General features: G+C 42.8%; 1 protein-coding gene across 1 annotated transcript in view; it reads left to right on the forward strand.

Annotated features, from left to right (window-relative positions):
* Nucleotides 1–16,084, forward strand: part of FSHR (follicle stimulating hormone receptor) — a 94,849-nt gene that overhangs the window by 38,319 nt on the left and 40,446 nt on the right. Inside the window, exon 2 of the mRNA XM_070947698.1 lies at nucleotides 3,100–3,171. Within this exon, the coding sequence (XP_070803799.1) occupies nucleotides 3,100–3,171 (72 nt within the window). The remainder of the gene's footprint in view (nucleotides 1–3,099; nucleotides 3,172–16,084) is intronic.

Here is a 16,084-nt window from a genome sequence, read left to right on the forward strand (position 1 = left end):
GCAGGTTCTGACCAGTTCTGGAGAACCAGTAATGGAAATTTTGAGTAGTTCGGAGAACCAGTAGTAAAAATTCTGACTGGCCCCGCCCCCATCTATTCTTTGCTTCCCAAGTCCCAGCTGATCAGGAGGAAATGGGGATTTTGCAGTAACATTCCCCTGGAGTGGGGAGGGAATGGAGATTTTACAGGATCCTTCCCCTGCCATGCCCACCAAGCCACGCTTATTAAACCATGCCATGCACACCAAGCCACACCCACAGAACCAATAGTAAAAAAATGGAAACCCACCACTGATGCAGATGTACAACCTCAAGTCATCAGGACATGCTTCAGAAGAATATGCCACTGCTGCAGAGCTATGAATTTTGGCTTTGAGGCTGCAGGCATGATCAGTAACATTATGCAGCAGATAGAATCAAGTCAAGAGTCACTCACCCTATCCAGGGCTAAGTGAGAAATGGATGGAGTAAAAAAAGAAAAAAAAGATTTTAAAACAATATTGCAAAGAAAATTTGATTCACAGTTGCTATTAGAAAAGAAATCTGTGCTCTGAGGAGATAAAAGTGAAGATGCATCTATCAAAGCAAGATTGCTGAGGCAAGAACTGCAGTAATTCAAGAAACAATTAGCTGTCACTCCTAAGGGGAAGCAGACTGTGAAAAGTAGTTAGCCGATGATATCATCTTTATATTATGAGTGGCTTCAGAGGAGAATTCTCACTTCTAGGAACAAAAAATGATAGTGAAACCTGGAGAAGTAGTCTAATCACTGGCTATTCACAGTTGTCAGAATCAACTTGTTTTAATTTTAAACCCTGTCTGTTTCATTCAATCTGCCATAATCAATGGCTGGGTTCACTTATTATATTAAAGTATTAGAATATAAGAACAGCCGTGTTGGATCAGCGAAAGCCCATCCCAGTTTGGCTTTTTGGTTGTATAGTAACCATGTAGATGCCTCTTGGGTGCTTGTGTAGCAGGAAAAAGAAACATATTTCTCACAAAGTTATTTCTCTGCAATTATCTGCAGGAACACCATCCCCAACCCCAAGACAACAATCTAGCAGCCCATAATAGACTTGTCCAGCATGAATTTATCCAATTCTTCTTTAAAGTCATCCAAGGTGGTGTCCAGCACCACATTTTGGACAAGTTAATTATGTGCTATGTGAAGAAAAGCTTGCTTGTGTCTGCACTAAATCTTCTTTCAATCAGTTTGACTGGATGAGTGCTGGTCTTAATGTTTGAGAAAGGGAAGAAACTTCTTCCTATCTATCTTCTCCATGTTATGAATGATTTCATCCACCTCACTCGTGTCCTTTCTCACACATCTTTTTTTTTTTCCAAGTTAAAGAATCACAAATATTGTAGCTAATTTCTTGCCAGGAAAATTTTCAAACTCCCTTAATAATTTTGGTTTTTCTCAGCAGCACTTTTTCCACCCATATTTTTTTCCCTTTTTCAAGCATAGTGATCTGAAATACAGACAGTTCTTCAGTTACAGACATACTGTACTGTAGATTTGTATAAGGATATTACAGTGGTAGCACTTTCCATCCCTTATAACTGAGATTGTTTGAAACAGGCACAATGTTCTGATTCATACATATTTGAGCCCTGTTTTTCAACGTTATATAGGTCAGGGTCTCTTTATTTCAATACACCAAAATGAAGCAAAGCACATTACTAATTTAATAAATCTAGCTGTTGCACTATTAAACATCTTTAAAAAACATAAAATTAGTAAAAAAAATTAGTAAATTTTTAACAAATTTAAAATTAAAGCAAAAAAGAAAATGGTAGAATCTAAGGTTTATGCAAATAAAACTAAACCCATATTTTGAGATGGATAAACTGTGTTTTAAAACATTGCTTTGATCCATATTCTGAAAATTAACATTTTCAAAGTTAGCGAACAGTAAGCATGATATTAGAATATTAGCATCATCTAATGAATGAATTATTTTGATGAATCAGACAAAAATGTCATCTTATTCATCAGTCTATTTCAAGGAGTGAAATGAATTCCCCCTGAGAATGGCTCTGGAAAGGTCATTTAATAGTGTTCCCCTGCATCATGTGATATAAATATAATGTATTTAAAGGATTATTAATTATTATGGCTGGAATCATTAAAAATCCCATCTTCCATTTAGTTGCCTAAAGATGTTTTACAGTTGAATTAGGCTTTTGGTTTTGGTTTTTTGTTATTGTTCACTTATTGTTTTATTTATAGAACACCCAAAATCTCTAAACTGAGCAAAGTTCAAGGTCTCTAATTTGGCCTAGTAGATTTTCATGGACACCAAACTCAAAACAAGCAACCGATATGCCTTTTTACAAATAAATGTAAGCAGCAGGCACAAAACCAATCAGAGTTTTAACTTTTAATTCTTTATGCTGCTGTTGAATTTTTGGAAATTGTAGATCCTGATCAACTCTTTCACATCCTTCAGATGATAAGTATGTTCCAGCCTGTCTGTTTGCAGTTTCTGCTTCTAAGCCATCACAAAAACATCTAAAACAATACCCTGTGAATTTTGCTTGCTAATTACTGTATGCATTTTATACAAAATATTTTCTTTTGCTTATGTTTTTTTGTAAAGGACTCGCATACCATTGCTATATTATTAACTTGCTAAGTATTTCATTTTTATTATGGTTTATTATTTTTTTATCCTGCCCATTCTCTCATCTTCATGGTTGAGCAGAGTCTTTTACTCATGTCTTTTCATTTCTTCTGAATTCTGCATTCTGACAGCTACATCACACTGGAGCCATGGTCTACTAGCTATATTTCTTCTGCCTATGATTCATTTAACCCACTCTGTTTCTATTACCGAAGTAAAAAAAAAAAAAAAGGTGCACATTTTTCAGAATCTCACTATCAGATTTAGGAGAAAGCCCAAACTGAATAAATTTTATAGCATCTCAATAACTTACTATATTTTGGCATGTAATCCTAGTTTCTTTTTAGTCAAAAAATGAATCAAAATTAAATATTATGCAGTACTTAATAAAATATGCATCTTCTTGTGCTTTTGGGATATTTTATTATGCAGTACTTAATAAATAAAATATGCATCTTCTTGTGCTTTCAGGATATTTTTCCTCACCAAAATAAGAATCATCCCCAAAGGAGCTTTCTCGGGATTTGGAGAAGTGGAAAAAATGTATGTATTTTCAAATATACTCAGTATGTCTAGTTTATATATCTTCGTGCCTTGGTCCCTTGTATGCCTTCTCTTCCCTGACCCACAATGTTTTAATCGAACTAGCCTAGAGCAACTTCATGCCTTCTAGATATGCTCAACATCAGTTCCTATTATTCTCAGCCAATATACAGAGCAGACACTTATAAGAGTGACAATCCAATTATAAGAGCTATCAAATTGGTACAGATTGAATTAAACTGGAATACTGATGTGGATTTAGTGAATGATCTGCAGAGAGCAAAACAGAAGTAGCCTTCCAAAGCAGTGTTATCCAGCAACTCGAAAGATAGGGATAAAGATAGGGATAGGGATAGGGATAGGGATAGGGATAGGGATAGGGATAGGGATAGGGATAGGGATAGGGATAGGGATAGGGATAGGGATAGGGATAGATGGAGATGATAGAGATACACATACACACACATATGGGGTTTTATTATAACTCAGTTGAGCAACAAAACCAATGACAGAATAGACATTTGCAATGTTAGTTCAAGACTAAGCAGCAGCATCCATCAGGAGTCAGAATCCTATATAAGGCTTGGGGATGGCATCACAACATTGTGCTTGCCATCTTGCAGATTGGGACATCCCCAATCTACAAGAAGGCAGACACCCTTGCTCTTACTAGTTTGTTCAGAAAGGGCTTCTGAATTGAGCTTCAAATCTCTGTCCCAAAGTCCTGTCCTGATAGCATCAAGAACAACAGCAATTGTTATTGAGGACAATAAATTTCTCTTTTCTAAAATATGAGTCATCAGTATCAAAGTGCTTTTTCAAAAGACAACTGGAGTTTCTTGTTTTTCTTTGAAGACATTTTGCTTCTCACCCAAGAAGCTTCTTCAGCTCTGACTGGATGGTGGGTCACTTGAATAGCCCTCTTTCAACAGAGGGGGAGGGATATAACATCATCTATTTCCAGTCTACAACACAGTCCTTTCAGGAGTTCCACAGAAGGCTCCACATCCATTTGCATTACTCAGGTGACCTTGAGGACACAGATAAGCCTTCAAGTGGTCTCAACATCTCTCTAAAAGAATGCAAATGACCAGCTGTCTGCAAAGAATATAAATCTTTCCATTCCCCATCATCCAGTCAAATCTGAAGAAGCTTCTTGGATGAGAAGCAAGATGCCATCAAAGAAAAACAAGAAAGTCTAGTTGCCTCTTGAAAAAGCACCTTTGGGACAACCATGACCTGGATGACTGAGAATCTCTATAGACATCAGTAGAGGAACTTTCTCAAGAAGGAAAGTGGAGTGGGATTGGTTCCTTCACCCAAAACAAAATAATTATATACTTGAAGTCTTTATGTCTGCTTTTTTATTTTACCAATATGCTAAGACAAAGCCAAACAAGGCAAATTACATATCAGCCAATTCCTATTTATTCACAAATCATAATTAAGGATACCATGGCTTATCTCATCAGAGCATAGTGTACAAATCCAGCTAAACATAATAAATATACCATATGGTAACACAAGAAATCTGGAACCAATAATTCCATTTAACGCAAATAGAACTTCTTGCAATTCAAAATATTCCTTTGGCCACCAATTGAAAGTTGCTTCTCAGTAGATAACATTAAATCCTGATTCCTGGAAAAACAGCACACATGGCACATATGTAAATTGCAGTGTGAAGGTCATATCCATCAAGCAATTTGATAAGAGCCCATATTTATTATTTAATTCTGTAGCAGAGAAAGAAATACCCAGACTCTCTCATGATCCCAACTCAGCGAAGCTCAATCATCTATTTCAGAGAATACACTTAATCAACGACTTAATGTTTCTCCTAAGATACCTGTCCACCAAGCTCTTCATTCAGACATGCATTTTCACTACCAGCAGAGACTTTGGAGGGATTGGCCTGAATCTAGTGTGAAAATGAAAGGATGGATGAATTTTTAATTCATGAAATATCTGTGGGAAATATATATTTATTGTGAGATTTATTTATTTATTTATTTAAGCAGATTGGCAGGTTGCTAGCATGCCATATGTGTATTGAAGTATCTAATTTGTATACTGCAGACGAAATGAATTTTATCACATAGAAGCATTACATTATTAATAGTTGTTTCCTTCAAACAGCATACTATTCATTTTAATACTGGTGCGCATGTGTGTGCATATATACAACCATGATGTTATAGAGGGGGAGGAAGAAGCTCACACAAGGAGTTTCTTGTTCTATGTGCAGATATATCACTTGATTATTTAGTTTGTGTCCAACAATTATCGCGACTACTGCCGATAAATGTTTTAAGGCTTATATGTTTGATTTGTGAGCTATTTCATATTTCATTGCTACTTCTCATCTGCAGATGCTGCTGATGCTGATTGCTCTCATTTGCATATTCATTACACACCCCTGTTTTCAGAGCAATTTCCCCACAGAGTTGCCATAGCACATTGGTGTATTTTCAAAAGAAAGTCACTCTTTAGCATTTAGAGTTTTGTCTTTCGATTAACAGTATCTGTCCCTTGTATCACCTCCCCAATCAACACTCTTTCACATATTATACAAAGTGGGCAGCTCGTTTCCAGGTAATGAAAGATGATGTAAACATTTTACAGATAGATTCATCAGTTGTCCCTACTCTCTAAGGAATCTTGGTAATTTGCATAAACTGCCCACTCCAAGTAAGCTCACATAGAGCCTGCTTTATTTTCTGTCTTAGTTCCCCCTCAAGGCTCAGAAGAGACACCAAGTGGGAGAATTGCAATCTCCCAAGAAATCATTATTTAGCCTACTGCAACACTCTACACAAGGTTGCCCCTGAAGAGCATTTATAAATTTACTTGGTGCAGAAAGCGGCTGTGCAGGTAGTAAATGGTGCCAGATATATATGGCGCATTTGACACCACTTTTGTGTGACCTGCATTGGTTACCATGTGCTTCTGGGTGAAATTCATGGGGCTGGTTGTCACCTTTAAAGTTCAGGTTACTTGAGGGATTGCCTTTTTCCAAGAGTTTCTACTCATCTACCCATTCAACATGATCTAGTAGATCAGCCAAAGAATGTCAGTTGGCAGAGAAAACATGCTTTTTTTCTGCAGAGGCCCCTGGTCTATAGAACATTATCTCTTTAGAGATTACAATGGCCCCAACCCAGTCAGTCTTTCATGAGGTCCTATAACCCTGGCTCGGTTTACAAGCCTGGAATACTGAATTTGTTAAGGGCCCCATTTGCTGGCTTTATTGCTAACTGGTCAGGTAACTCAACTGCTATGAATATTTGTTTTGGATGTTTTTACTGTTTTAAAATGTTTTAGTGTTTTCATTGTAATATACAGTATGTTTTAAACTGTAAGCCACCCAGAGTCATTGGCTGAAATAAACATCTATAGAAATTGAATAAATAAATAAATCAACACACACACATCTTGACTTTCCAGAATACAAGATACTACTTTATTGACTGTTTAAACTCAAAATATTTCAATAACACCTGCACCCATGTCATAGAAATGAACAACTCCAAAGAAAACTTTTGAAGGCTTCTTTATCTCACTGAACCTGAAGTTCTCCTTTATTGAAGGGGAACATCCCTTCCCTCATCTTCCACACTATCTCCTTAAGGTTCAGAAAAATTCTACCCTGTCTGAGAATAACAATGAATTTGGTCCATCCCAGATTTGCCCTAGCAAGAATACTTCTGCTCCAGTCAGGTTCTCAAATGAATGAGACTGGACATCACCCAAGTCTAGCTTGCAAGTAAGGCAGAAAAGCCCATAGCCATTTCTTGCTCCTCCTAACATTAAAAATCACAAGTTCTGAAATAAATATAAGGTACTTGGTTGCCCTTTCATGATATCCAACATCAGTTGTCTAAAACAGCTGCCATCTCTAATACAAGTGTCAATCCAGCTTTATTAAACTACTTATCCCCTTGTTGGTCAAAGTATGAAAGAATGCATTTCCATACCCACCCATGATCCTGTACAGCTTTGCTTTTAGCCTTGTGAGTTGAGAGAGTAGCATAATACTGCAGAAACAAGCAGCGAAGTCTAGATTTTGCTATTTTCCAGAACCATTTATATGCAGTGAACCTAAAAATACAGGCATAGTTTTTGCAGCATGGGATTCTCTTAAATCTTACACTTACTTGGAGAACATGGGGAAATCACTTTCCCCACTTCAAATGGGGAAATCTAGCAATTAGAAGTTTTATTTTTTAAATTTTATTTTAAAATAAACATATTCACAAACAAAAATTATCAATCCACAGCACTCGACTGTCTGATTATTCCTTACAAATCCAAAATCAAATCTGGAACATACAGCTTGCAAAAAAAATATTTTTAGAATTTAACTACTCTACGAATAATAACAAAAATGAAACAGACCATAACTTAGACTAAGACAGGCTAGGGAAGTGAATTCTTCATTTCATTCCAAGAGTGAAAGAGTGGACATGTTATGCAAGAGTTACAAGACCACTAAGCAAGTGAGCAGGTGGCTCCATGACATTATGTGTTTGTCCAGAAGGAGAGAAATACCCATGAAGTTGCTTGGGTGGAGTGGAGGTATTGGCTGGGAATCAGGAATGGGCAAATTTTCTAATTCCAACCTAGGACGTCAGTCTAAAGCAAACCTTGTTTGGTGAAAAATGCAATTCTTTTCCAATTCTTTGGTAGGTTGCATGGAACACTAGGCTGTCGGGTTTGCACTTACAAACCTTTTCAGAACTAGGAAAACAGGTTCTAGCCCCATGGCATCTGTACTTCCATCAGTTGCTAATAAGTATTGCTCTGAACCCATTAACTTCCGCCTCTAAGTTACCAGACACCTCAAAATGTGAGTTTACAGAAGATGCAATAAATGTAAGTTCTCCACAGATTTATACAATCAAGGGACTTTGGAATAATGGAAAGACAGGCAACAAAAAACAACCTCAATGATAACATTCAAAACCCACCAGGAGAAACTTAAAAGACATTCTCAGGTATTCTGGGGAAAGGATAGAATGGGCATTGATATGCCCTTTCTATGTCAGGCGGGCATGGCAGTCATGCCTGGGAGTGACACAGCCTTCATCCAATGGGACCAGATCTGCTGAAAATTCTTAAGTCCCGCCTCTTCCTGTGTAGTCCAGTTTTGAGACGAGGTAGATCAGCAGACTGATGTGTCTGTAAAGGCATCATAGATACGAGTCGTAGAATGGCAGCGAGAAACCTGGATGGTAGTGATTACCTCTGGAGGAACTAGAGCTTCTGTTAAGAGGAACTGCTCAATCTCCAGACGGCTAGCTGGAAGGACTGAGGATCGGGATGAATCAGTCATCCTTGAAGGAGCACTATCTGGGAATCCTCCAGGGAGGGGCAACGGACAGGGACACCAGGTCCGCGAACCATGGATGTTGAGGCCAGTGAGGAGCCAAGAGGACGAGTTCTGCCCTTTCCTTTATGAGTTTCCAGATTACTTTGGCTATGAGAGGAAATGGAGGGAATGCGTAGAGTAGCACCCCTGGAGGCCACGGGTTGTGTAAGGTGTCCACAGATTCCGCCCCTGGAGAGGGAAATCGGGAGAAGAAACGCAGTTGATGATTGTGTTCTGAAGCAAACAGGTCTATCAGAGAGGTGCCGTACCGTTTGGTCAGTTCCTGAAATAGAAGAGGGTGCAGGCTCCAGTCTGCCGGGTCTATTGGAGTGCAGCTGAGAGAGTCTGCCTGAACATTGGCCACCCCCGATATATGTTCTACACGAAGAGATGTCAGATGGGACTCGGCCCAGAGCCCCAAACGAAGAGCCTCTTGTAGAAGAACCCGCGAACAGGTCTCCCCTTGTCTGTTGATGTGCGCTTTGGCAGTGATGTTGTCTGTGAGGACTAGGACATCCCTGCCGAGAACATGAAGCTTGAAATTCTGAAGAGCGAGATAAACTGCCCTTAGCTCCAGAAGGTTGATGTTGAGGGTGCTCTCCAGTGGGGACTACCTGCCCTGAGCCATGTGAGGTCCTAGGTGAGCCCCCCAGCCTACTAGGCTTGTATCCATCGTGATGACTACTCTGTGAGGTTCTTGGAAGATGCAGCCCTTGGAGACTGCTGTGGGAGTCCACCATTTGAGAGACTCGACGACGGTCGAGGGAAGAGAAATAGTGAAGGTCGAGGGATTGCTGAGGGTCCGTTGATATGGAAGAAGAAGCCACTGTAATTCCCTGCTATGAAGATGAGACTAGGGTACTCTACCATAAGCGGACACCATTTTTCCTAATTAACTTGACAAACCCAGGAGAGAGGCCAACTTCTGGTGAACAAAATGGAGGGCAAGACCAGTGAGACTATCTTGGTGATCCTGGGACAGGAAAACTTTGGAGACAACTGTATCAATTACCGACCCCAGATGTTGGAGATGGGTAGAAGGGGTTAAATGGCTCTTCTTCCAATTAATGGAGAAACCATGATCCCTCAAAATCTGAATGGATGTGGCAACATCCCAACGAGCCTTAATCTCAGTTTGGGAAAGGATGAGAATATCATCCAGGTAAAAAAGTATCCTAACCTGGATGAATGAAATATGACTGATGAGAGCAGTCATAACTTTTGTAAATACCCAAGGCGCTGAGGATAGTCCAAATGGAAGGGCCCTGTATTGAAAATGTCTACCATTGTAACAAAAACGGAGGAATTTACAGTGTGCAGGAAGAGTAGGGATATGCAATTAAGCCTCCGTTAAATCAATAGAGGACATGAAATCTCCAGGTCTGATGGCTAAAAGGACTGTTTGGAGTGATTGCATTTTGAACCGGAGGTAAATTACATACCAGTTCAAGGATTTCAGATCTAGAATAGCCCTCCAATCCCCCGAAGATTTCTGCACTAGGAACAAACGGGAATAAAATCTCTGTCCCCATTGGGGGGAGGGGACCGGTTGAATGGCCTTGATTTGTAGGAGGTGATCAATAGCCGCATCTACACAGGCACGTTTAGATCTGTCCAAAGACAGAGGACAATGCAGAAAATGGTCGGGGGGATTGGAGCAAAACTCGAGAGCCAGGCCGAATCGAATAGTGTCCTTAACTCAGGAATCAGAAATGGTGACACCCCACTTGTCACAAAAAAGGACAATCTGCCACCAATCATGGAATCAGATGGAGAATTAGCGGTTTCAGCGAAAGGACCAGCCCCTGGAGCCTCTAAACGGTCTCCTGGAGGAGAACCTGTACCCCTTTCTAACCTGAGTGTTGTGTGGTTGAGATCCCCTCGTATGGAAAGAACGCTGGGAATGTTGCTGGTAGAAGCTGAAGTCTTGGCCATGAAAGGATCCCGAATGAAAGGAACTCTGTGGACGGGCCTCCGACCTTCTAGAAAGGGCAGGCAAGATCTTTCAATGATCCTTAGTCTTGACCAGGAGGGGTTCCAGAAAGGCCCCAAACAGCTTGTCATCCTGAAAAGGAGAGGAAGCCAGACACCATTTAGCCCTTTGATCAGCATGCCAATTTCTGAGCCAGAGGAGGTGTCTAGAGGTCACTGAAGAACCAATTGGTTTGGCCAAAAACTGAGCTGCATTAAGAATGGCATCCGCTGAGAATTCCACAGCCACCAAAATCTTATTTAAGTCCTGATGTGACCTAAGATTGGCTGCTGGAATCCTCTCCTGGAGTTGTTTAAGCCACAATATACTGTAGTTGCGTGACTGAAAAATGAGGCCGCAGAGGAAGCTTGAACAGGCCATGCAGAGGACTGATGTCCCTTAATAATGTCTCTGCCCTCTTATCCTCTGGGCGCAAGGCTTCTTCCACGGGACCTGAAACCAGAGATGATGATGACAAGGCTACTATAGGAGCATCCACAGCTGGAACCTGTAATATATGAGAGAACTCAGTTGCCAAATGTAGAAATGTTTGAATTAGGCAAGGGACCTGTACTAGGAAAAGACCATTGTCGTTGGATTACATCTGAGAACAATTTAGGTGCTGGAACGACCTCTGTGTGAACTATGGGTTCCAGAAAAACTGACGTAGTTGGGTCAGAAGACAAAGATGTTGGAGCAGACCTAGGGCTGGGTGCACCAAGATGAGTAGTAGTTTGAGCTTTAAACAACAACGATCTAAACATCTGAGGTCTAAATAGCCCCACAAAGGAAGGTTGATCCGGTTTTAAACCCTCATCCTCAGAAAGTTCTTGATCAGGAATTATCTCTCCCTCTGATAGAGAATCTTGGCTTCAGATTCCCTGGATACCTGAGGCCTATGTGAATGGCTACGGTGACTTTCTAAGTCAGAGGCTTCAGAAGGGGCCCGTTGATAAAGACCTTCAGCAATGCCTTGGCGAATGGCATTAGATATAAGCGAGGCCAGAGCCGGAGAAATCTCTGGAATCAATTGGTCTGCTTTGGAATGGTCTCCCCCTTCAGAGGCTGAAGCTGCATGAATTGGCTCAGCTTGAGAAATAACTTGAGCCTCAGTAATGTGGCTAGATTCTATAGCAGAAATAGGAAACACTGATGAAGCATCAGCTGCACCTGAACACTCATGTAGAGACCTATCTGGTGACAGAGCAGGAATATGAGAGGGCTGAAGGAGAGAAGGTTGGATTCCTGTGGCTGAGCTTGCAGAGCTTCATGGGAAGAGTAGAAATCGCTAGCCGTCCAGCCTGGCGCAATCGTAAATGGTGCGGCAATGACTTCACACCAAATTGGCTGCAGGGTAAAATCCCTATAAGCAGCTGCCTGCCTACGCCGAAATATCCAATTTTTAGGCCCGGGGGTTCAGCCACGCGCCATGGACCAAGCTCGTGGGCACTGTTCAAAGGACCTGCCGGCCAGCAGTCCGAAGCCGCTCTGGCGAGAAGGGCAAAAGCCCTTCTCGCTCTCGATAAAAGAAACCGATTGAGAAATAAAATTAAAGTAAAATTAAAATAAAACAAAATCTGGAGAAACTACAGACACGACTGTCCCAGAGAAGACCGAGTCGAAAAACTGGACTACACAGGAAGAGGCGGGACTTAAGAATTTTCAGCAGACCCGGTCCCATTGGATGAAGGCTGTGTCACTCCCAGGCATGACTGCCATGCCCGCCATTATGAGAAAAGCAGAAGCCTCCTCTATTTGACAAATGTGGAGGCAGATTTTTGTACAATTTATGACATTATTTCAGCTATTTGTGTGGTTTAAAAAGATCTTTCAGGTATCTTAATTAAATTACAATTCATAAAATGTTCCCCTTGAATAGCATCTATATGAGTTAAATATCAAAATGCACAATGAAGTGCATGTAGATTAGGTGGTCTGTACTCTCCAGGGTACACTCTCAGAGAGCAACAATGTAGCTGTTATGCATAATCTCTACTAATGTAAATTAAGAGTATTTAACTCCCTCTTTGTCCTAGGGCCAATGTGCACACTGCTGAATTTTCATAATCATATGCATTTCTTCTCAAGCACTGGAGAACAGCCTTTAATATGCTTTTCTTATTCTTAAAAAATTGGCATGTGAAAAAAAAATCCATTTGAATGCCAGAAACTAGATAAAATATGCCACAAATAGTTTGGATGTTCAACCAGTAGTTTGTGGGTTATATTTCATCATCGAAGTACTTTTAGTTGAGCCTAAAGGACTTTTATGGCATGTGTTTATTCTGTTGCCTACTGAGGATCCAGCAGCAAAACTGCACATACCTCTTCCCGACGTAGATTATTGCTTAGAAGAAGAATGTGCAATCCTGTCAACCCAGGGGCCACAACCAAATAGCTGACTATAAAATATAAAATCAGTTATTTGCCACTGGATATCTGCAACCTCCAAAACACAGACTGATCACAATATAGATACTCGGCAGCAAATAACTGATCTTTAGCAATATGATTTGGGAGTTAAAATAAAGTGGCAATTATCAAATCTATTTTCCATTTCAACGATCCACCTAAAACAGTCCAAAAGGCAAAAAAAATATGTTGAGTTCCTCACTCTTACAACTCCTTTCTATTGCTTGTTTTGCTCTATCCACCTAACTAGGAGAGCATATGGCAGACTGCTATTTACCATCAAGGTCTATCAGTGTGAGTGACCTTGACAACTATGTTGTTTTCAGTTTCTTGAAGAAGTAACAAAAAGGAGTTGATCATTTATGTTATTCCTGCCAATAACCTACTGGCTATCAAAGAGCAGGTCTTTTCCTAGATATATTTTAAAATGTTTGGAATCAATGGGCCAAGAGCAATATTCTATAAAACCCGAATTTATGAGACAACCAGAGTGCTAAATATTTATAAGCTTAGGCTATATACCTAGGTCAACCATTATTTATACATACCTGGTTACATATGAACCATTATTCGGCTTCTGCGCATGCTCCAAGATGGCGGCGACCAAATAAGCTCCGTTTCAGAGATGGGAGAGTTGCCGGTTGTCGGGGTCTTCAGGAGCCCTCTTGTCCATCTTCGGCTCCAGTCCCAGTGAGGGGAGCGTCCGCCCTGCCTGTTGAGGGCTTTTTCGCCCTCCGGAGCATCAGGGCAGGGCTGGACGGCTCCGCGGGAGATGGGGCGATGGGCCTGGCTGCAACGGCTGTTTCCGGTGTCGGGGGAAATGGAGTCCAAGGCATCCGGCGGCGGGCGGCGTTTATTCGGCGGCGGCTTGAGGTGCCCCCCCCCCGCTCCCTATGGCCCTCTAGATCCCTGGGGCGCTCTTTTCCGGCGTTTTCGGGGCTCCGGTATGCCTTGGAAGCTTGGGGTGCCTGATTACGGGCTGACGACGGCGGCGGCGGCGGCGGTGGCAATGGCTGACATGGACCGGCCGGCCAGAGGAACAACCAGGCAGCAGGTTGATGGGGGAGAAGCTGACAGCCTCACCCCTAGAATTACCATCTGGCTCACAGTTGATTTTTTACTGTGATGGAGTGTTTTAGAACAAAGCTGTGTCTGGGGGTTATGGAGATTGGGGCTGGAGAGGCAGGAAGCTGACCATGGTTTGGTTGGTTGGTCGCCTCGGGTGGCCTCTCCTCCCCCCCCCTTTTCCCCCAGGTATGGGTGGATGTTGGCCTCTATGGCCAACCACCCCTGGATTGGACTTCCCTGTCTTGCTACTCCTACTCTCACCTCAAAGAAGATCTTATGCCCATGGGTCTATTATCATCTTTATTAACATCTTTATTATTACCATCGTTATTAACATCTACACTTTGGACACTCTGGACCCCTTATTATGCTCCACTCACGCCCTCACTGCTAGGAGAGACTGTGCACCATTTGAGAGAGCTGAGGGATTTTCCACATCCCAATGGAGAGGATAGAACTTTGCTCCCATTAACTTTCTAACGAGACCGGCCATCGTGAGAGGATGGTTGGCCATTAGCCTCTGTTGGAAAAAAAGAACTTTGGACCTTCTCCCTGTCGTGAGAGGACAGTGGAGTCCAGCCCTATAAATGGATATTTTATGACCTTTATGCTCAGTTATCCCTTGGACTATGACAGATTCCTGGACTGGCTTTTCTTTTCCCATCTTTGGTTCGGTTGATGCTCCAAAAAACTGACCTTCTTGCGCTGCGAGACTCCCCCCTCTCGCAGGCCTGGCCCTCCACGTTATCGAGGGCCTATCTTGATGACGGGCTTTGGGACCCCGAGAGATGGCATGCAGCAAAGAGGGGGCTGAGGGGTTTTTTAGCTAAATTTTTAAGGAAAATTTTAAGGGGACCCGGGAGGATGGGTGGGGGTTGTAAAAAAAGTGGACCTGGGGGGGTCCAGATAGCGTCTGCACGGGATGATGGGTTAATTAGCTGCAGCAGAGGGGTCGCGAAAGGAAATTTAACTGGGGGGCAGGGGGACGATAGAAAGGGCTGTGTAATTGAAATCATGAGTGGGAGGGGCAGGTATGACGGGCGCAGGGGGTCATATCAAGTGTCGGGGGTGCGCACACGCTGTCTCCGAGCGATTGCGCACTCCGGCCCCCAATGCGTGACTCGTGTCCTGGGTTGTATAGAGCCTCATACCCAGGGTCTGCGGCTGATGTTATGTAATGCCAGGTCAGTGGTTAATAAGGCCTCCCTCATCTGTGATCTTATTTCGGAGGGGGGTGCTGACCTGGCAGGTATTACGGAGACCTGGTTGGGCCAAGAAGGGGGGGTCCCCCTCGTAGAGATGTGCCCGCCAGGTTTCCGTGCATTTCATCAGCCAAGGGCCCAGGGGAGGGGTGGGGGAGTGGCGGTGATCATTAGGGAGAGTCTTTATCCGAGGGAGACCACTGTTCCTCAGATAGCCGGATGTGAGTCCCTTTGTGTGAAGTGGGGCCGTGGGGTGCAGATGGGTCTGCTGACTACGTACCTGGCTCCCTGCCACATGGCAGCGACCCTGCCCGAGCTACTCGACGTCATTGCCGGGGTGGCGGTCGATACCCCCAGACTTATTGTCATGGGGGATTTCAACCTCCCATCCACAGGTGGGGCGTCAGAGGTGGCTCGGGAGTTCATGGCTTCCATGACGGCCTTGGACCTGACCCAGTTAGTTCAAGGCCCCACTCACATAGGGGGACACACTCTGGACCTGATTTTTATCTCTGGTCAGTGGTTGAATGATCTTGGTAGAGGGGACCTAGACATCAAACCCTTGTTATGGACAGATCATTCGCTCCTTCACTTAGACTTTCCTACCGCTTTCCCCCGCCGCAGGGAGACGGAACCAACCAGATGGTTCCGTCCCAGGCGCCTGATGGATCCCGAAAGGTTCCTGACGGAGCTTGGGCCGTTTCCTGAGACTCTAACACACGACTCGACTGAAGAACTGGTGGCCGCCTGGGAAAGGGCGGCCGCTGGAGCTTTGGACCGCGTCGTGCCTTTGCGGCCTCTGACCCGATGCCGATCTCAATTAGCTCCTTGGTTCTCTGAGGAGCTGAGAGAGATGAAGCGTCGGAAAAGACGCCTAGAGAGCATTTG

Source organism: Pituophis catenifer, unplaced genomic scaffold, assembly GCF_029215685.1.
Source record: "Pituophis catenifer annectens isolate HBS135680 unplaced genomic scaffold, rPitCat1.0.hap2 SCAF_1, whole genome shotgun sequence".
In the NCBI taxonomy this organism is placed as follows: Eukaryota; Metazoa; Chordata; class Lepidosauria; order Squamata; family Colubridae; genus Pituophis; species Pituophis catenifer.